At 39.2% G+C, this 22961-nt stretch overlaps 1 protein-coding gene across 1 annotated transcript; it reads right to left on the bottom strand.

Annotated features, from left to right (window-relative positions):
• Positions 1 to 188: 188 nt before the first annotated feature.
• LOC119736425 (plexin-B-like) lies at positions 189 to 21632 on the bottom strand. The gene is made up of 28 exons (XM_038210444.1): positions 21560 to 21632; positions 17224 to 18437; positions 16174 to 16380; positions 15163 to 15288; positions 14633 to 14748; positions 13769 to 13901; positions 13263 to 13416; positions 12806 to 12905; positions 12235 to 12352; positions 11245 to 11379; positions 10451 to 10546; positions 10212 to 10317; positions 9876 to 10066; positions 9282 to 9436; positions 8729 to 8843; positions 7797 to 7933; positions 7131 to 7298; positions 6347 to 6440; positions 5788 to 6015; positions 5067 to 5243; positions 4538 to 4739; positions 3761 to 3928; positions 2982 to 3062; positions 2241 to 2422; positions 1898 to 1938; positions 1471 to 1633; positions 919 to 1055; positions 189 to 541 (listed from the first exon to the last, which is right to left on the bottom strand). Exons 1-28 carry the CDS (start codon positions 21630 to 21632, stop codon positions 226 to 228), a joined length of 5133 nt encoding a protein of 1710 aa, XP_038066372.1. The 3' UTR covers positions 189 to 225.
• Positions 21633 to 22961: the final 1329 nt, after the last annotated feature.

Consider the following 22961-nt stretch of genomic DNA (forward strand, 5'->3'; position numbering starts at 1 on the left):
TTTATATTGATAACGATTTCATTCTAAACCACGGAGAAAAAAAACCTTGCAAGATTAAATCTTTTTTCTTAGAAATGAAAGTGAGCAAGGAGTGTGTCCTTTGTATCCATCTTGATAAGAAAAGATTTTAATATGTTGGCCATTTTAATATGTTGGCCACTTGAAGACCTTTTCTTCAGACTATTTTCTTTTCGGATATCTCTTATCGGGGAATGCGCACGGCACTTATCTAATGACAATTTCATTGACATAATCCAAGGGATCATGAGCGGCGGTCGCATAGCTCCCGCTGGTTTCTCCGTCACTACACGGGCCGTCAGCACCAAAGGCGGTCTCCTGCTGCATCGGGACCAGAAAGCTGTCGTCTGTGACACCAGGTTCTTCGCGATGTTTGATGGGTCCCATACCAACCACATCCGCACTAGGAGCTGCTACGTAGTCGCGGTCCCCCTCCAACAGTTCTTCCAGCTCGTTGGCAACTTGGACGAAGGTGCAACGTGACTTGGGATTGTCCTGCCAGCAACGTACCATTATGCCGTAGCTGTATCAGTCAGGTGAAGTAACAGGAATTATTAGATAAGCTTGCCTGATCGTATCAAATTATGTTTGCATTTTTACTTGAAACCCCCGACAGTAAACTTTTCATTATTACTGATTACTCTACCCTATTTTAAAGTCAGAAAAATCTTTGAGAATTGAGTTTCCCTCTTATATTTGAAACCCCAAGAGTGTTATTCCTTCTTAAAATTAAGTAAAACTCCTGAGAATAAAATAGGTGCATAAGGATCCCTTTACCTTCGGGAAAAGTTGAGTGAAGCATAAACTAGCCTTGCATACTTTTTACAGCAGTAAAAACGACAATAGCTATATTTGTTACATGTATTTTTAAAGGTAATGGTGAGCGCTGTCTGAACATACATTTCTGGCGGGCAGTTCTTGGGAGCATCAATGCGTTGACCACTCTTCAAGAAATCATACACGTCTTGGTTGGGTATTGCTTGGTACGGTCTTGCACCCCTACTGAAAATCTCCCACAGGAGCACACCGTATGACCACTGTAGAAAACCAAAGAAGGCAATACATTTCTCAATGTAAGAGACCATTCCAATGATGCTTGTCAATGAGCCACATAACACTTAGGTTCGCCAAAATTAATGAAGATTGTCAATACCTACTTTGTAATCGAGTGTTATTAAACTATTTCAAAATATCATGTGTCAAATGTAAATAGGCCTAACCAAAAACGTTGATTATTGAGAAATCAATTCAGATCGCCGCCTTCACACGAAATATTCCAGCTGAGGGTGTCTGATGTAAATTATTAATAATTAACGTTTCATTACCAGACATACATTCTCTCTAAGTGATGGTTCCACGGAACGTAAAGTCATGTGCGCAACTTTCTTTTCCTTCAGATCTTTATCTTGACATCATGGAACATTCCAATCAAAGATGGATTTAATTGCATACCACGTCAGTCCTGGCGTTGTACACTCGACGTTCCATGGACTCGGGAGCCATCCATTTGATAGGCAGCTTAGCCTGGACATCACCGCTTGTGTAGTAATCCGAATTGTGCATGTCACGGGATAGTCCAAAATCAGCTATCTTCACCAGAAGATCACTATCCACCCTATAGAGGTTAATAAACGTTGATCTTACCTTCGGATCTCATCATTTAAGAATTGGAATGCCATTCACTGAAACTCTTGAGTAAATTCAATGAATGCATGTCCCCTGACATCTCGTGTGCTTTAAAATTGTTTTCGACGAAACAGGTAACCAATATCTCGTAAGATTACTAAAACATCTGAAGCCAAATTTTGCTTTCATACAAACGCTTATATAAAGACATGTGCAAAATCACAGAGTGGCATAGAAGAGAGGATACACTTACATGCAATTTCTGGCCGCAAGATCTCTGTGGACAAACTTGTGCTGAGGCAAACCTCATCAGCAGAGATGTCGCCAAGGTCTAAATGAAAAGAAAAACCTCTAATGAATAACTAAATACCACACTCAGAACAAAACAAATTAAATAGGCTACTGTTTACCAAATGGTACAGCATTTTGTTCATTATTTCTCATCAGTAAACTACCAATTATCAAACTAAATCAAATCTACTAAAATCACCATTAAGTGAGTTCCAAACACATGCCAAAGTCACTTATTCTTTGATCAAAATTTCCACTACTTACTATCGACATTTTGATTGTCAATATCGCTCTTGACTACATACCTGTTTCTTCTTAACCAGATATGTCTTGAGGTCACCGTTTGCCATGAAGGGTATCACCACCAAGGGGTGTTTGTCTGCGTCAAAGGTCAACCCCAGAAGCCCCAGCACGTTTACATGGTCGAAAGTTTTCATGACCAGGCCTTCCTCCAAAAACTTCACCACATTTTTCGGGTCCGAGGTGTCTATACATTTGTACAAGCAAAAATAAGGCATGTAATAACTGGCACGCCTAACTAACGTTTGACAAAGCCTTACAGCGGGGAACAATTTGATTCATTTTAGTTCGAGAGCATTTTACAAGGTTATTGATAACAAACAGAGCATACTGTTCGAAACGTCGAGTTAAACCTACAGGTTCTTCTCAGAATTAAACACACAACTCTTAAAGGTGTTGCCTCAAACCTTCCATTCATTGATCATGTCTACCATGCAATCCCTTAAGTCTCTTTTAACATTTTACAACCCACAATTCGCAATTTTGAATGAAAAGACTATTTCGGGTCTTTTTTACTCAAGACGCACATTCATTTATGTTGTTTTAGTTCCTCTTTCTCGGTGTACCGTCATCTAACACCTCTTCTGTAAATCAAATCAGCAACAAGTAGATACTCAAGACGAAAATGCATAATCTTTTGAAATAGGCCCTTTTTTAACCGAGGGATCATATTTCAATGCTCTGTTTCGAATCTATACTGTCATAGCAAACATCTCTCACAAATGGCCGACATTCTCGTCACTAACCTTGCACTGTCTTCACTGCCACAATTTGATCTTCCCCGGACGTATCGTGTAGAACAGCTTTCAGTACACGCCCAAATGCACCTGAAACATTTGATCAAGTGTTTAATATACGCCATCAGCCTGGGAGTTTGGTCGGTATCAAAATGAGAGGAATAATGTTCATTGTGATTTTTTGGCATGGTATGCTACCCTGCATTTGGAAAATATGTAATAGCATTGCAGCGGTTGGCAGCTTTTTTGGGGTGCTTTCACTTTTTGAAAAAAAAATGGCGGCCAAAACATGCTTGTTACCACATATAATTAGTCCGGTAACAAGAATATTGGCGGCCATTTAAAAAAAAATAAAAGTGATAACATCAAAAAAACTGCCACCGCTCACACTGCCAAGCTGTCACACATTTTCCAACTCTAGAGGTGCATACCTTGCCAGACATCGCCATGAGCATTGTTCCATTCGGTCATTTGATACCGGTGGCCCAATTTTTGGACCGAAGCTGATAGCCTAATACTCATCAAAACTCATTGTCTTTTGCTGGTACCGAAAAACCTGCCTGATAGCAGAGACAAACTGACCTACCGACTTACTGACAGACCCAGCGACTGGCCGAGTCTAAATAAACTCCTTAAGTGCGAAACGTGAAAATGCGTTTCATTTACGCCTTGGAATGGTTTGTACACACAGCCCCTGTACTTTATATAGGCCTCTCTTCTCAGGTAAAATAACAGCTTACACTTTGCACTCATGAAACGTTCATTGTTCCCTCGTACAAAGTCACTACCTTGTCCGAGAGTTTCTCCCAATTCCAGTTGGCTGAAGTCGATATGAATGTCGTCGGGAACGAAGCTGACCTTGTTGTTCAGGACAATGCGCTTTTGTTTTGGCTGAGCAGATTCCGAATGTTTCTGGGATCTATACCCCCTGCGTCTTTTGACGTGGGAGTCAATTTCTGAAGAAAAGAGATATAATGTCGCATCACATTAAATAACGTAATATAGTGTTCACTTTACGACCACTCTCAGGCTTACAAATCGGCAGACAATTGCATGCTACTCAAGATTCACAAGTTGTCTAAAATAACAATCAGAATTCAATCTTCATCTTGACAAAAGAGTTCTATACTTATTTTTGTTGAAGAGGAATTTGTTTCATCCTGTCTGCAACTTTACAATTTACAGTCAATTGAGGAGGTTGCCATTTGAATTCTTTTGCCATGTATTTTACCATCAAAACCCAATAGCAGCCATCTTGAGATGATTTGTTTAAGAAGTAGAACATAATTGAATACGGAGATGTGCAGCTACGCACTGTTTATTTTTTTCCAAACTATCATAATTATGTTTGAAAATGAATAATTGGCTTTTAAGTTTTAAAGGGTTTCGGGATGTTTACCATTTCGCTGTCTTGAGATCAAGTGATTTTAATGTGCAAGAGCATATTCCTAGGTAGACTGAGATTATACTCTCCCTTCACTGCAGTTTTGTGCACCTTCTTTTTTTGGCACTCAGGAGTATAGTATTCGAGTTAACTCAAGTCACCTCTTGCCACCAGCACTTACCGAGATGAATCGCAACTATCCTGCCCAACAGTCTTCGGTCATGGGTGCGCTTCCTTCGCAATTGTCTGCAGTACACGAAGGTAGCAGGGAGAAGTATCGCCATGGAGAGTAGGATGGTCAAACTCGGTACAAGTATAGCGACAATTGGCACCGTGGGATAGACCAAGTAGCCCAACCGAGATTTTAAGTTATTGTGGAAAACCTATGGAATAATACAAATGACCAAAATTCAATGACCAAATATTATGAAGGCAAATTAATTTGTTGAGTGCTATGGCCTCGTGGTTAAGGGCACTGATTCGTGGTCGGTGGGTAAAGCTGCATGTTGTGGGTTCGAGTCCTGGTGGGGTCATGGTGCGTGTGCCCTTGAGCAAGGCACTTGGCCACTCATTGTTTCTCTCCAACCAGGAGTAAATGGGTACCTGTGAGGGCAGAGATGGTTATTGTGATTGAATTACCTTGTGCCTAACAGGCTGCTTTGAGCTGTATACTCCCAGCTGATTCACACATGGATCCGCCCCTCACTTACCCATACCACAGGCAGACTTTTCCCGGTATCTCCTCCCATGTAGTCACCGGCTGCTGGTGCCTCATCGGGCAATTCACATACGAGTGTTGTCGCACTGAACAGGATAATGGGACAGCTCTCTTCGCCGATCCTCACGACAATTTCTCCCTCTGTGATAGCGCTGTCAATCCGCTCGCCCTGTCAAAGCATCCACAGGTAATTTAAGCTAAATTGTTTTAAAGGAAAGTTATTGGTATCTGGATTGGTATATTTCGGAAGAGTTTAGTCTTTTCGGTTGTGACAAAATGTGCAACACTTGTTTTATTTCTAAATAGAAAGGTCATAACCTTTGTCCCACGTAAGACTTTCTGTCGTTGTTCATGTACATGTACTCCTATACACACCGAGTGAGGACTGAGGTTAAAAAAAAAAACCTGAACTTTTTTTCAAATTACATTTACATTTGCTTTTGCAATGACTGATCTAAAATTATGAAGTTTTGTAACTCAGCACGAGTTACTCAAATAAGCCCACTGTATTTTTGGAAGATCCACGTGATTCAGGAGGAAGAGATATCAACTTGAATTTATCTTAAATCACATAATGAGAGGTGACATCACTTAACAAAGCACCAAACAAGTGTGCTTCGTGCACGTTTAATACCGACAGGTCCCATAATCTACAGATAGAAAAACACAGCACTGAAAATGACTGGCGCATAGAATGAGACACGCATACCAACCGTAATTCGCAAGGTTTCTCCTTCTTTGTCCTTCATGCCGCCTCCAAATTTGTAATACACTGGATCCTCAAAGTACTCCAAGTCGACATCGTTATCCTGAGACCATGTCAACAGTTGAGTGACCCCATCCATGATGAAGCCAAAGGTCAACTTTTTATTCCTCATGTTGAGGTCTGTTATGTTAGGAGACCGGCACTCCATGCTCGTTGCAGATCCACCTCGACATTCCTGCAAAACAAAGTCCCACATTATTCAGTTGACAATTCTGTTCAGCATAAGCTCCGGTTGACAAAGGCACCCTCTTTGTTTCTACTGAAAAACAAAAATGTTTTGATGATGTAAATGGCTATCACACTTTATACGTCGTACACTTTTTGCCATTTTCACATTTAAAGAAGTCGTCAGCAGTAACTGAGAAAAAAGAAGTTGTAAAAAGTTCCTAATTGTATGTTGGAAGAGTGGAGCAAGTGGATATAGAAATGGGATGTTAAGGGGAGATTGAGCAGGGTAGGACAGAGATAAAAATCATTTAAGGTAACAGGTATAACACATTTCTCACCTCTTTAAGATTACCATTTCCAGAAGTGACGAAGATTTGACGGTTTCTGCTTGTGTTTAGCAAAGTGCCAGTAACCGTCAACATTCGACCACCCCTGACAATGAGAAACACCGATACAAAGTGATGAAAATGCGTTCTACGCTGAAAGATCCTGGTTGGTGTATAGAAGAATTTAAACAACTAAGAAATGCACGCAGGATTCACTCAAAAAACATTCTGAGCAGATAATTTTCTTACAACTTTAGAATCAAACATTATATTTGTTTTCTGTTCACTCAGATTATCAGTAGTCTTGACTTATAAGATTATTTGTATTAGCACGCTTCTAAAACAGCCAAGCATAACTGTGTTTACAAGTTTGCTATCTTGAAAGCGTGTCTTACAATAGAAACATAACATTTCAGAAATACCTAGACTAAAATTCCTTTTTACCCTCATTTTGTTATGTTTGCATTAAAAACGATTTAAAACACCGGAAATCCTCTTTTAATGTGGATGATACAAATTGAATTTATAGCCCATGGTAAAACAGAGGAAGACAGAAAAATCATGTACACTCACGACATGATGCTTGTCAGAGGATCCACCTTAGTAATGGTAGGGTTAACAATGTAAATTACCTTTTTAACCCTCATTTGTTGTTCGTGTTTAAAAATATTTAAAACACCGAAACTATCTTTGGACAATACATGCTGTAATAGAGACACAAATAATGTGGAAGATGCACATTGAAGTATATATAGCCCAGGTAATACAGATGAAGACAACAATCATGCAGACTCACGAAACGATGCTTTTCAGAGGAGACACACCAGCAATGGTAGGATTCTCACTGTAAGTGTACATATCTGATGAGGTTCTCATGGCCCCATCAAAGGAGACTTTCACAGCACCTTGATATCCAACTTGGCCAGCAGTGGTTGTACATTCTAGCATGGATTCAACTGAGTGGCTGAGTAATTTGGGAAAAAACAATTCACATAATTACAATATTACATTTTTGCAGAGATTTTAAAAGTGAAATTCATCTGTGTTACGTGTTTGATGCCCCTTAATACTAAATGTATGTATAGCAATGTATCATGGTAAATATTGGCATAATTTCGAGTAGTTCTACAGAACAGGATGGAGTATATATTTATAATACAGTAACCAAAATATGCTCCCAAAAAAACACTTTAACCCGGTCCACAAAGGAGGGAAAAAGCAAACCTTTTAAAGGACATTTAAGCAACTGAAGCTTGATAGGAGTCCATTGTTTGGAACGCGAGATTGTACCAATGTTGAATTGATAATTATCGTACAAAAACACTTTTATTTTTCAGTTTCCAATGATTGCTTCAAATAATGTCATTCTTGAGTTCCAGGGGAAAAAAATTAGACAATGCTCCGATTTGTTCCGTGTACACAACAATTTGAAAAATGATGTGCAACGAAAGCGACATAATACCCTGTTATGTTGCAAGGATTGTCGCCGATAAACGCTTCAATATCGCGTCCTGTGTTGAGGGCCGCACCATTCACACTAACTGTCGTCCCACCGGCTTCAGGGCCGAGGCGGGGTTGGAAATCTGTAATCGTCGGGTCCTGTTAACGAGAATTATTTTGTGTAAACATTGAAGAACTAACTGTGTTCGTCTATCAAAAAAATTTTCCTCATCAATTATATTATTATTATTATTATCATTAATCATTTCTGGTAATGAAACAAAGGATTCCTCAAAAGCGCCCAAGGCACTGTAGCTCGCAAGCCTGAAGAAACCTGTAGAGAGAAGACAATGAGAAGAAATTACAGTTTTAGAGGTGGGAGGAAAAGCCCAGAAGAATATTCTGAAGAAAACCCACGGAATCAGGCAGGGACTGAAAACCAATCGACATATTGGCCCAGGCGGGATTCGAACCCAGGTCACAGCGGTAGAAGGCGAGGAAAGTACCGCTACGCCAACCTGACTCCCATATCATTGTTATCGTAGGAATAAGTTGATGCCATGGTTATTCGTCCATCGATCCCTGGAGTAATATTGTTTATATATTTCTCCCTATCCTTTACACAAATTTGGACACTTTGACCAAGGTTTTCAGGAAATTCACTCAAAAGTCCGTGGTTTTTCTACAAATTCTTAACTTAAAAATTAAAACAGAAAACCTCCATTTTTGGTGCGAAACTATACATTCAGCTATGATATATCTAAATATTGCTCTGGCTGACATAACACTGTGTCGAACTTCTAAGAAAAGAACGCCCGTGAATAGATCTCATTCGTGATCATACATTCCGTGCTTACTATTTTCATAACAGTGTATAAAACATTTTTCTTGGACGCTTGTTCCTAGTTGTTGAGTTAATGTAAGGAAAACGAATGCGTGCGAGACGTGACTTACTCTGAAGTTAAAGTTGACCATTCCTGAGCTGTGTTGCATTGTACCATCTGCACCCGTGACTTTCAAAGTAACCAGCTCGGCTCCTTCACTTTCTGCTCTCGTTCTGCAGCTGACACTGAAACATAAAATGGTATGTGACATTTAAAATAAATGGAGGTTGAGCAAAACTCCTCCATTTCATCAACGCTGTAGCTTAGACCAACTAAATAATACCGTTTAACTGTTAAGCACAAATGTATACTTTTAAGATTCTAACATGTTCATCAACATGGCACACATTCCGCTCTTGACTACATTGTGAATTGAGAATTATGTTTATAAAAAAATATACAATTGATTAGAAATTTAAACAATGTCTTTAAGCAAGGCTGAGGCATACTGACATCGCCTATAAATACTGAAAAAAACCACCTATTATAACTGACGGATACAATTGTTCGATTAGGAAGGTTAAAACGTTAGGGACACAATGAAAAGCTGAACATTAATTAGTCAAAGCTTGAATAAAAAAGTACAAGGTAATGTCTTTGCATGAAGTATGATTTGACCCAACCTTGCTCCAGTTTGGTAGTCTGAGTTTAATCCAGCCAGATCACAGGGCTGATTGCCAACCATCACTGACACGACATCCTCAAATCTCCGACCGATATCAGTTCCCATCACATCTATGACTGTGTTGCCTTCAATGGGCCCAGTCAAGGGAAATACCTAATGCGTGATTTTTAAAACAATAATAACGTTACATACAAACGCAAGTACATGTAACATGGCACAATACATTTAAATACAACACATTTTTATTGAAGATGCATTGGTAAATGCTTTGAAAGACAAATCATTCGGCTTGGTGGCTTTTGCAGTCATCCGTATTGGCCTACTTAATATAAAAGGCCCTACACAGTCATAAAAATGTGGCTTTTTTCATCTGGCACGAAATTTCCCTTTTTCCATTCTGTCACAAAGGCAAGTCAAATGGATACAAGGTGTGCTTCATTTTCTGGCGATATTCTTTGATACTTTGAGGGAACTATAGATAATTATATACAAACATGTTGAAAGTAGCTTCACCTGGAACATTAATAAAGAATATTCAAGATACTTCAAAGTGAATCATACATGTATTCAACTGTAAAGTTTTATAACCTACCTTACTCAGAGATGGATTAGGGCAATTCAATCCGTTATCCAAAGTCACCATATTTTCGATGCAAATTTCACCTGGTTTACAAACACCAGACTCGCTCGGCATGGCACCACACCAAACACAGTCAAGCGCTGGGCGGGCTGTAACACAGCGGCTGCAGTCTGGCTTCTGGACTTCACACTTGTACAATGAAACTGAATTTAAAATAATGTCATTTCTTACAATATCGATATTTTAAAGAAAAACCTCCATTCAAAACTGTTGATAACAGTCAATGAAAATTATAACCATTAGACTGAAAAAAAGCATAAATCTCTTCAATCAGTCTTTATTCTTTACCATTAAATCCATGTATGTCATCCAGGATGTGCGCAACACCGCTTGTGTCAGTCCATGAAACAGTCAGTTTCGCTTCCATCTCTGGATCGTTGGAGAGGTAGGTATACTGTTGAAGGCAAACAATCAACCACACATGTAAAGTATCTTAAGCTCGAAGCATGAACAGTAACTTACTCTCAATTGTTATTATCAAAGAAATTAGCAATCCAAGGCATAAAATGAGTTGAACTTTAACTTACAGCCTTATCTCTGCAAGTAATTAAATCTCCATTGCGGTCTGCATTAACAACCTGAGGTGATCCTTCTACATCTAAGCTACACTGATAGCTAGAAATCTGCACATGGAAAACAAAGGGTATAACAACCAACATTTGGCAGATTTAAGTGAGCCAGGAAAGAGTACAACTAATATTTACTTGGCAGTAAATTCCTTGCATGGACTCTTGTTAAAGGTGTTTGAAAGTGAACAGCTTTCTTTGACGTTTCGATACTTGACAATGCGACGCAATGTATTTTAATGCAGTTATTCAGCAAATCTAATAAAGTGTATAATCAATACAATGCAGACTTGTATTTGGATGCCACTAAAGGGCAATTCAAGAGCAGCTTATCATCCAAACATTAACTTCTATCTGAGCACACGCAATGTTAACGATGACAATAATATTTAATAATATATTAAGTATGCATGAAGCATTTGCAAACTGCTCCGACTCCACTGACCTCAAGTTTACATACCGTCCAGAAGGCATTGTTATGATTGCTAACTTTGCAATTCACTTTGTATTCAATTCAATGTCATATAAAGACGGTCAGATATCTTGATCATTAAGCAATTTAGCAAACTATATTATAATGCAGTATTACACGGGAGAAACTGGGGATGAATTAAGCAAAGTGGTAACTGGACTCAGAAAATCTTGTAAAATGTCACTATCAGACATTGACAAGGCAATTTAATGATAGACGGGGATTAACGTGGACATCACTTACAGATTGACATTATTTGTGTTAGTTGTGTGAATAAACATACCTCAGTTTCGTTTGGCAGGTTTTTAGTCGAGACAGTTATTCTCCTCATAATGTTATTAGGAAGCAGAGCTTCAGCATTCTGGTTCAGCAGTTGAGGGCAAAACTCAGGTCCTTTGACTGCAGAAGCGGCTGGATTCTGTAGGTAAAAACCAACAAACATGAAGTACATGATTATCATTAACTCTCCAACAAATATAAGGCCAAAAAAAAATATTCGGTCTTTGGTCAGACTAAATTCCGGAATTGACGCGGCGACGCGGCTTTTGTTTTTTCTTCAAGCTTGGATTGTACAGACAAGGTGGTGTACTATTTTGCTTTTTTGGTGTCCTCATGTGCATTGGTGTCCTTCATAATTTGCTTTGGTGCTCTCGATCATTTGCCGTAGTGCAATTTCCCATTCCTTGGTGCTCTTTGTTAAAAAAATTGAGGAGGTGCGGCAATAGAGGGCGCTGTTGGAGCTACCGCGGAACATTTTGGAGAAAAAAGATTGACGCGCATGATGAAAAATCGACGCGCGCGCTGACCAGAGACCGACTTATTATTTTTTTGTGGTCTAAGCCTGATTCGACAGAAATCTGGAAAACGAGCTTGTTCCTAAAACAAGAATCCTGCCAGGAAACATAGGCCGCACAAGTTCCGGTCAAGTTCTTAAAGTTGATTTGTTATCACTCCAAAACAACTTCCGCAACCCAAAGCTGATAGATGCATGCAAAGCGGTAGGGGGGCTACCTCCCAATTTGTGTGGTTTTCAGTAATCAAAGCGCAAAACACTCAGTTATTGAAAATTCAGTACGTGATCTTTACAATCAAGACATTCAGCTAAAATAACTGTATGAAAAATGGATTCAACTGCTGCAAACTGACTGAATTGACCGGAAGCCAAGACTTAAGTCAAGACTGAAATACCAGGCCAGCTAATGTTGTGGATTTAAAATAATTGTAAGTATTTTAAAGATTGTGTTGGTCTAATAGCTTGTATAATTAATCTTACGTTATCTCCGGGAACGATGATTTCATAAGCTTGTGTGCATGTGGAGCTATCATGAGTACATCTGTTCTCAAACACGCACCAATCGCATGCCCAGCGACTACCAACGCAGGATACACAACTATGCAAACACCAAAAGCAAATGCAAATAGGATCAATTTTAAAAAACGAACACATAAAACCGACTGGATACTAAATATTACGTATTTAAATACCAAATTTTACTGACAATCAAAAATAACTTAAGCTTTCTCTACTCGTGCTCTTAGCATGTTCCACTTTTTTTTTTAGTCCTGACGAATTGATGTTTTATGGTTAATAAAAACTCTTTTTTATTTTGCACGTTTTTCAAACTATACTGCTATTGTACGTTATCTTTGCGTCTCGGACCGCAAACAAATTCCCAAAAAGTAAAGTAATCAGCCATAACTAAACACGGTGGGTTGCTTTGTTTTATATCTCAATGTAATGCCAGTATAAAACTTACATCTATGGGAGTACGCTTGAACACAGAACCGTTGTTAGAACAACTTAAAACTTAAGAGTATTTAAACAAAAGAAACCGAATACTCACGAAGTGTGAGTTGAACACTCGTAGAAGTAGAAGACGGTGTGTACGAAATGATCTGAAGTTTCGGTCGACTCGACACCCAAATCTACGTATACTGCATCATCTGTGTAATGGGTATGGGGGAAAAATCACTTATTTTAGGAATGGAAAAAGGCACTTTGAAAATGAGTGTGTATTTTCAATAGTAACGAACTCAAATCGGTGCTAATTGTTAGGACCCAAACTAAACAACGCTAATAGAAGCCATTTTCTGTACCAAATGTTTTTGCCAATGATCACATTTTCTCTGTCGATATCCTTGTGACCTTCCCCTTCATGTAATTAAAAACAAAAGACAGGCTGATTCAGAAGCCCCATTCATTCTAAAAGGGACAAGAAATATACCATAACTCTTTTTCAATGTTTGTTTTATATATTGTCCCCTAAATGACGTCACATGGATGTCTCTTATTGCACTTGCCTCCATGCGGAATGACAGGTACCTCATCACTAGGAGGTGACGTACACTCTAGCGCTTCACCATTCTTCGTAGCTGGAGATTCGAATGACCCGAAATGACATGCATAACTCTGGCCTGTCCCTAGATCAGGTAACTGCTGCACAGTCAGGGTGATCTAAAAGTGAAAGTATAAATACTAATTTTTATTTCATTCCTATTCAAAGAACTGCAAGAATATTGATCCAGTGGCCATGGATACTATAGACAGAGTTGAAATAAAATTTGGTGATGAAACACTGAGAATGTGCGACTGGTATTAGTAACCTTCTGTATCCTTCCGACGCTTAACAATATATTTTCTGAGAGAGTCATAAAATTCAAAACATATTAACATAATGAAAAAGGTATATGAATATATAGTCAATAACAAATGTGCATTTTAAAGTTGAAGTGTATTTTCTGAAACAGTTTTCATTTTTTCTCTAAGGATGCAAATAAGATGTAATTTAAATACATTTGTTTCTCACCTGTTGCTCAGTGACTGTAATTGGCAGGTTATCATAGGGAGCTACATCAGTAATATCAATGCACTGAGCAGCATTGTAGGCCAACCATCGAGTAGAGACATCAGCTGATGGACAGTCTGAATATGTCGTACATCTGGAAAGAATTCAATGTTGTTATTATCATCATCAGTGTAGTTTCCAAAATTACCTTTTATGTGAATTTTGATCTTTGCCTTTTAATTTGTTTACATTTATGTTACATTGTATAATTATTAACTACTTATTTGCATGCAACCTTATAGGCCAGAAATAGTGATTTGCATATGAAGCGTGCTGTTGCAAAGGATTATGGGGCAAGTTTACCCGATGTGGAATCGACACCCTAGCGATATTGATTGAAACATGTACACCGTTTGAAACAGTCTTTTGCCTAACGGTCAAACGACCTAACGATTACGATTTTACCATATTTGAAGAGGTGGTGAAAATTTGCTGTGAATCTGTGACTGTGGACAGTGATTCCGTTGGAGACTGAATCGTGAATGGAATGAACCGATTGCAAGCCATATGCCAAACTGCGTTTAATGACTATAAAAACTGTGAGTTAAACTTTACCAGATCTTTTGAGTAGGACGACTAAAAGTTGACCTTGGGCTTGAATTGTTGTGAACAATGAACATTACAATCAGGATAGCTAAGTAGAAACTTTCTTATGAGAAACATATCGGTCTGTCATCTCTGAATGAGATGAATCGAGCACATGCGAAGCTCATTTTCATACAATACGTTTCCAAACATCCATTATGATTATATAACGCCAATAGTGTACTCTGTAACGTTACAATGAATACAGCGAAGCCCGATATTGGGTGTGACTGGACTTACCTTCGTTCCAGAGTGCACCATCCACAATATGGGTCTCCATCATTCCCTGCATCAGTCCCAATACACGTTTCGCACGTAGTGTATTGGCTACAATTCTCCACGTGCATCTTCACCAACTATATAGAGTAAAACATATTGTACTTTTAAATCTAAATTTTGACCGAAAGTGTTTGATTTCAGCAGAAAGGGTGCTATCTTTTCCTTCAAACCTTATGAAAATGGAATGACTTGATATCTAATTGCAATGAACAACACACATGCCGGTCAAATTTATATCTTCAGTTGCAAACAGCTGACCTCTCTATCTATACACTGCTAGGATACATTATCTTGTGTTAACCAGTCAACTTCCGACTTCTTTTCGTTTGAGAGAAAGCCTCCAAGCCAACCTCTTTGTGTGTTTTTTTTTTAAAGGTAGAGCACAGAAGCCGCATAAAAAGTACTTCTGCAGTAATTATATTCGTTTCAACTTATAATAGGAGTTAACTGTGTGTGGCAGGTTAGAAAATGCGACTAAACAGAAATGTTACCTTTTGTTCCGTCAACAGAAATAGCACGCGAGTCGTGTCATTCACCTTGATATCCTGCAGAACTGGACTGGTATCTACGCCGATGCGTTCATACAGTCGACCGTTAGTGTTACTTTCAATGTGAACCTAATGAACAGATGACACATTAAACCTCTTTTTTTCATTAGAAAGACGAGCAACCGATTTTCCATCAACCATGCACTGCTTGCATTGACTTTTTTCAAGAACTGTCGTTCCCGTACGCCATTTTTGTACAAAAGAAGACATAAACCTAAATCCACGAAATCAATACGTTTAGAGATTCGCGATGTATGAATTATGGTACTAACCTTATAATCGAGTACTTTTTAAATGTCCATACCCAGTGTTCATTGAAATAATATTTGTTTTCTCCTCAATGATTTAAATTTGATGTTTTGTTTTAACGACAAAAACACTACTTCTCTCCCCAATAAGATTAATATATGTGTCTAGGGGTTTCATTTTGCGCATAAAAAAAGAGCTTTTGTCTGGCAGCCAATAATAATCGAAGTTTGTGAAGCATTATACAGTATTAAATCGCTTTGTTGTTTTGTTTTGTTGTATTTGAAACTCGAAAATGGCACGAAACACATCTTTAAGTTTAAGTGGCAGTGGCGCACCCAAGGGGGGATTGGGAGGCTTGAGCCCGCCCAAAGAGTTTGTCATTTTTTGGGGGTTGATAATTATTGTTGACCTTGGTGATAATGTGGCCTATTTTCGGGTAGTATTAATAGGGGTGTAAGTGGCGCCACAAACATCAAAATAGTCCCCCCCCCCCCCCCCCCCGATTAAAAAACTCCCATTTTTTTCTGCGGCCAAAAAGTTTGGGCAATTTTTTTTTGCATTTTTGTTTAGCCCCCCCCCCCACCAAATTGTGGGTGCGCTTTTAAGTGGTGTAAAAACCTTCAAATTAAAATTGCTGTGGTCAAGTCGAGCTTAGGCTCTATGACGACTTCAGTCATACATTTAAATCGATTAGGTATCAATTACCTTGAGTAGATCTCCTGTCGATGTTCCGATTAAAGCGATGGTGTGGTTGACTTCTATAGTGGTTATGATTGATGACATGAGAGTACCAGGCAGCTCTAGAATTGCCGTGGATGGAACGGGGTCTATGCCCTTGGCGTACTTGAATACTGGCGTTTGAGCAGCATCATTGGTCATGGGTATGCAGAAATAGCGATCCAGAATGGGAATCTATAACGAAAGTAGAAAGAAAAAAAAATAAACAGATGTCTACTCGAAGGGGCTAATTTGCAATTATCCACGAAACACTAATCCTGGAAGTTCAAGAGAGCCGTTGATGAAACGAGAGTGGGTATTTTAGTGTTTTTTTTTAGGGGGGGGGGTTAAATCAATTGTTACATAGTTGTGGGCAGATTACCTCGTCGTTTGCAAAGCTTCGTTAACAAGTTAATTGCTATTCAACAAAAGGAAAGCTTCACCAATTTATACCCAACCTATACTAAATCGATAATTTGTTTTAAATATTACATTTAAGGGCCTGTACTATTTTGCAGTTTCTCGTCTTTGCTGTTCTATATGGAACACAAATATTTATTTTGTGAAATAGCAGCATATTTTGCACGTAGTGCTTACAATGACTAGGATGACTCTGGACGATTTTATTTTAGGTAAGGCAACTGTTGCATGCAAACCAGTTGTGTTGAGTTGGGTTGGAAACCGTTGGGTTGGATTTACGCCAAAAAAGTGCAGATAATCCGCCTTTTGATTTGTAGTACGTGCGATTTCTATATGCACACCTTATGCTCTCCAAAAAGTGGATTTTGTTCAATTTGTATATGTTTAAGAATTCCATTTTGGGCACAAATAGCCCTCTCTGCCAGAGCCGAATTGTTGTCTGGCAGCCAATATTCGAAATTTATAAAGAAATAATTAAATAGATAAACGTCGGTGGATTTTTGCGTTAAATGTCTCATTTAAAAGTGAATTCATTATATATAGCCAAGATAACATAATTGAAACCCGACAACAGCACGAGAAATGCCAACATCTTTCTTAATATTCGTCTGTACTCACCACGAATGGTCTGCAAAAAGAACCCTCCAAATAGTTAATCTTGTTTGGCCCACGGCCACCATAATTGTCCCCATCCTGAATACATCCCCGCACTGCTTCTCTGAAGGCATCCAAGATATCCGTCATCCTGTACACACACAATGCTGAGTGATTAGTGGGTACATCACTGGTACCCGGAGCTCCTTGGTTCTTGGCAAACACAGCATACAGCACCTGCTCGTCTGCATGGAGACCCAATGATGCCGCTAGATCAGGTCCTGCTGGTCCAAAGTGAGCTGCTTGCACCAAGCTGTACACACTGCCATCGGATCCACTGCACTGTAGGGTAATTTCTGTATAAGCGTCTAGGTTTGGACCGACCTGACATACTCTGTTGATCTTTGAAACAAAGTGCGCAGAATTCAAATCCTCCTTCTGGGAGGCAACGAAATATGTGAATTCATAATGTTCAAAAGGCATAACATACTTTATGGTATGAAAGTCCACAATTGCCTCGTATTTGTAAGAGACCGTATCCTCCAAGTATGATACTGATAAGAAGGGATTGCTGTCAAGGCGTCTTCTTGTAATTGCTGGAAAGTTTCCGTGACCTCCAATATTTTCCCAGGTAAACGTAACAGCCACATAGAGCAGTTGTTGTCCATCTCTTCCTGGAGCAATCAAACTAACAGTAGATGCATCCTCAAACCCGGCAACGTAGGGAACTGACCGCAGTAACACGTTACTGATATCCTGTAACTGTCGTAACTGACAAATACCTTCATACACACCACCACAGGTTATCAAACTGTTTGGCCGGGTACTATCAACTACCAGTATCTTGTTGTAGTTATTTGTAAGGGGGCAGGGCATCACATCTGGCCTGCTGGCATCACAGGTTGTAATATTCTGCATCTCTTTCAAACTACTGTCCAACCTGTACAACCAATTGACAGCTCCAACGTACACATCGCCATGGTCACTCAAGGTAAAATGATTGAACTTTGATGCGCGTATTTGGGGTTCATCCAAAATATCAGGATTGTCAAAGCTGGCCAACTCATAGTCTGACAGGTCTCCATGCCACTCAGCTGATGTGGTTAACAAATGTACGCAGATGATGCTCCAAGACAGAATAACTATCCACAAGATGGGGTTGTGGCTCCTGTGAGACTCCATGATCCTCCGAAGTTTCAGATGGCTGTGGATCATAGGGCAAAGCTTAAAGTCACAGTCTGTACAGAGAAAAAACAGTAAAAAAAAACATTATAATAGCGTATTGGAAACAGTTCAATGAAAGGAATATTCTCCTCATTTCAAAAGGATTTAACAGAAAAAAACTCTTTTAACTGTTTGTTTGGCAAATTAGTTTCAGGTTATGGAACTAGGAAATTAGAACCAGATGCAGCGATCGGATCTTCCATTCATTGGAACCCATTTCTATTACATAACGAAATCTTATTTTAAGGAAAGAAGTCGTCCCATTATTTAGAAAAATACCTAAAACATGAGTAGATTAAATAATTGTCAGTAATGATATATATGAAATCCAGGTAATTTTAAAGCATTTTGCTGTTTCAGTTATAAGTTTTTTTGTGAGCTCCTGTTTTTTGAAAATGCAAAACTAAGAGGTAAACTGGCGATTTCACTGCTCGTATCTTTTTGCAATCAAATTATCCATTTCCGTCAATATCCTGACAGGAAAAAAAACCTGGTAGGAACCTCAAAGGCAGTTGGCTGTTGCTCGTTTTAATATTAAAATCAATGAAGTGGAAGCAGCTGCACGATGCCACGCTCAGTTTTTCGGAAACCCAGTTTTATATACCGCACATGCCTTACCAAACACTAACTACAATATTATTGGCGGAGAACAATCAAAATAGTGTATAGAAGTACCTTTCACATAGATTTAGTTCGTAAGAATGGATGTTTTGCTTCTTTTCGAGAATTAAATAGCTTGTTAGAACATAATCTAAGAAATATCTTCATTGTGTCTATCATATAAAATGCTAAACATAAAAACTATATTGCATGCTAGCAACATATTATACGTGACAAGTAAGGAGAACTATTCCAAAGCATTTGGAAAATCAAGTCTAAAAACTAAACGAAACAATATCTTGAAGGCTTGAGATTACAAATATCTTTACATCCAAAAATTCAACAGTAAAAACCTTCTTTTTGATGTCACATACACAGAAAATCTTAAATTTAAGCTTTGTTGACCGTTTCGTCGACTGAAAGCAGGTTCGTACCAATTCATATTTTACCGCTGGCCCTCTTAAGTGCCAAACGTTGTAGAATTTCAAAATTAGTTTACGCCCTTAACGTCCGCGTTCATTCGTCCTCAAATTATAATTTGTATTCTACTATTGTGAAAATTTTGTTGTAGAACGTTCAGGCGGTCACACGCGTACGAACTGATTCTCCTCAACAAAGCAATCTCTCTGTTTAGTCTAAAGAGCGCCTGATCAATAGGTGAGTGACCATGATCGTGGGGTAGATACTCCAATGAAGGATCTTCATAATTATGTTTGCTAAATCAACCACTCAGCACGTCGATAACAGTCACAACTGCATGAACACATACGTAGAGCAGCAACAATCTGATGTCGATGAGGAACACAATGTAGATTTTTTACAAAATGGAAAATAGAAAGGTTTCTTCATGGAACAACGAACAGCACTTGTTAAGTTACCGTAGCTGAGTTTATAAACCTGGTAAAATTTTGGTGGTTTCATTTCCGGGTGTTGAAACTCTAGGTCTGTTTACCAGTTCCCTGAACAGTTGGTAATGAATGGCTCAATTAAAGGTGTCTCTCAGTGTGAGTTGTTGCTGTGGCGAACAATATTATATTAAAATACTGGAACCTCTCTTTCTTGAGACTGGCAGAAAATAATGTAGTTGTTACGAAAAAAAAAATCCAATTCACAGTGAATGTTTCCCTATAGTGCTGATTATTATTTCCATGAAATGTCAGTGTTGCCTTGATAACTTTGTATTATATCAATTTATTAATTTAACTGATCTCAGTCGGATTTGGATTGACTTTGAATAATAATTAAATTCGTACACCTTAATTTCTATGAATTGACATCATTGTTTCCCCGCCTTGTTACTTGCTGGTTGTTCCTTACATATCCCTTTTGTTTTGGCCAATTGTTTATTCTTCCCCATTTAATTTGCATTTGCTGCCGTGAATGACATACTGAACTTTTAGTTTGGTGTGTCCACACGTAACAATCTACATCTACGATGGTTCTCATCAAAGCCTGTTTGGCATCCAGACCAAGGGCGGATCCAGAACACAATTTTTTTGAGGGGCCAAAAAAAAGTGGTTCCCCCAAAAAGTGGGTCAAAAAAATTACGGCGTGGGGTTCGGGGCCCGCTTAAGGGCCCCGAACATTTTTTGAATTCTAGATGCTCTGTGGTGCGATCTGAGGTAATTTCCAACCACTTTAACCAATGTTTTTTTTGAGGAAAAGATGGTGGTGTACTCATTGCCTGCCTTAATTGCGATATCACATTAAAAAAAAAAAAAAATGGTTTCGTTTTGGGTGGGGCCATGGCCCCCTTTGGGCCCCCCCCCCCTGGATCCGCCCTTGATCCAGACGAGGGACTGGTGTGTGGTGCTTCCAACAGTGCACGCTAATAATTATGTGCTTTGGTTGTACTTTCTTACAAGTGTAATTTGGATTGGTGCCAGTAAAAAAGACATTAACATTGCTAATTGATGGCCACTTGAACTGCTCCACAGTGGGCAGCTCAATGGTTTTCTGAAGTGCATCCCAGTCTCTGACTACAGTTAGGCTATATCAACATGATATCTTCGAATTCTCAATAATTGATATTTAGGGATTTCATTTTCTGAAATGGGGTCCATATATATCTACTTAATCGCCGCTTTTTGTTAGGTGTTTCAATGACCAACGATCAATATTTCTATTATCCATAACCATTGCGCTCGTCTGGCAGGTCATGTCGTACACAATATTGCTCCTACATGTATGCACGCACATGGGGTGCACAAGCCGCGCCAGGCTGGCCAGGCAGCGCAGAAGTGATTTCGGCTTTAGGGGTGAACGCGCGTCGTAGAAAATGCCGGGGAGGGGGGCACCAATACAATTTTTTGGGTGGGGGAGGAATCACGAAATCCTGCTTCTGCATATGGAATTTTGGTGTTTTTCCCCCCAGAAAATCCCTGTAAATGCAGATAAATCTAACCATTCCATCGTTCACGTTGTGAATATAAATGGTACATTTTGACAAAGTTGAGAATGGAGCATTATCCCAAGATGAGAAATAACCATGTTCAACCACAATAGATAACACATAATAACGTTATTCTTTGTTTACGTTTGCGTTTATGGGAGTCTGCTTGCTGGGCTCTCGTCCCCATGAACAGCCATTCGTCCCCATGAACAGCCATTCGTCCCCATGCACCTACTAGGCTTCCCTACATAGGAAAACGCTCATGTAAACAAAGCATGAGGTCATTATGTCTGGGATCTATTAAGTGACAGTACATACGGTTATCGTGAGCTGAGAAAACTGCCTCACTTCCCCAAAAATACACAGGATGCAAATAATGGCGCACTGGCAGCTTCATGTGTGTGGTGTATTATGATTGTATTACTCTTGACACGACGCAATGGAAATTTCCATGTATTGTAGTTCGCCTGTTTACTACGCCAAAGTCCACTCAGTAAAGTTGTACTTAAAATACATTGTTGTACACATAATAAACCTTAAACTCTCCATCATATGTGTTAAGAGACAGCGGGGTGTACGAATAAAAACTACCATTTGCTTTTAGTACCAATTCCTAAGCATTTACTCGCATATCTGTATGAATACAAATGAAGCAACAACTTTTATTGAAGGAGCATTTGCTAAAAACTGAAAGTATTGACTTTATTTACTTTTTAGCATTTGCTGGACTATAAACGATTGCTTCATTTCGTATGAAAATTTGAAGAAGGCCTATTTACTGGTCAAGTTTGGTTCGGGGATACATTGAAAATAATGAAGCAAGTACTTCTGCGCAAACAATTATTGGCGCATTTATGAAATCTTACTGTAAAATTCCAACGGAAATCGCATCGAGTCCTGATGCAAGGCGAGTACTATGTTCTACATTAAATTTTCAGGTCTAATCGAATCACTACCCCCCTCTCATTTGTAGATCTTTATGTTGACTGGGTCCTTTAACTGATTGTGTTCCTTTTGAGTTTGTAAACAACTTTAGAACTTTAAGAGCAGTCTTGACATACATGTACTTTGACGCTACATGACGCTCTTTTTTTCTTATCAATAAATTAACATTTCATAAAGTCATACGGTTAAGGTAATTCAAAAATCCTCAAGATTTCTCTTTGGTTTAATAACAAAAAAAGCTTTTAAAAGACACTTCCTGGGCAAACGGAATATTCACTGGAAATATGTGGGGGACACGTGCCCCCCCCCCAAGCGCCCCCCCCCCCCCCCCCGGCAGTAAGCGCTGCTGCGGTGACTTAATTCGTAATCCAGGTTAGCATCTTTGTAAAGACTCAAAGCATTTACTGATCGACCCACTCTGGGGCCAGGGCTTAGGGTACCGCCTTGTTCCTCCCTTATATGGGCTTGGCCCTTGGGTATATGGATGGACAGGGAAGGTAGCGTGTGGGCCAGGACCGCCGAGATCCCAGAAGGGTCCTACATGGGAGTACGAGTCAGCAATGTGGTAATTGAGTTGAGTTAAATAAAGTCCGACCCCTGA

Source organism: Patiria miniata, unplaced genomic scaffold (genome assembly GCF_015706575.1).
Source record: "Patiria miniata isolate m_02_andy unplaced genomic scaffold, ASM1570657v1 HiC_scaffold_3, whole genome shotgun sequence".
NCBI lineage: Eukaryota > Metazoa > Echinodermata > Asteroidea > Valvatida > Asterinidae > Patiria > Patiria miniata.

Coding starts and splice junctions, on each gene's coding strand:
- LOC119736425 (XM_038210444.1), bottom strand. CDS start 21,632: ATGGCTGTTCATGGGGACGAATGGCTGTTCATGGGGACGAGAGCCCAG. Junction 7,299..7,796: donor AATCCTTGCAACATAACAGG/GTATTATGTCGC, acceptor CAAATTACTCAG/CCACTCAGTTGAATCCATGC. Junction 1,634..1,897: donor CTTGCGGCCAGAAATTGCAT/GTAAGTGTATCC, acceptor TAACCTCTATAG/GGTGGATAGTGATCTTCTGG.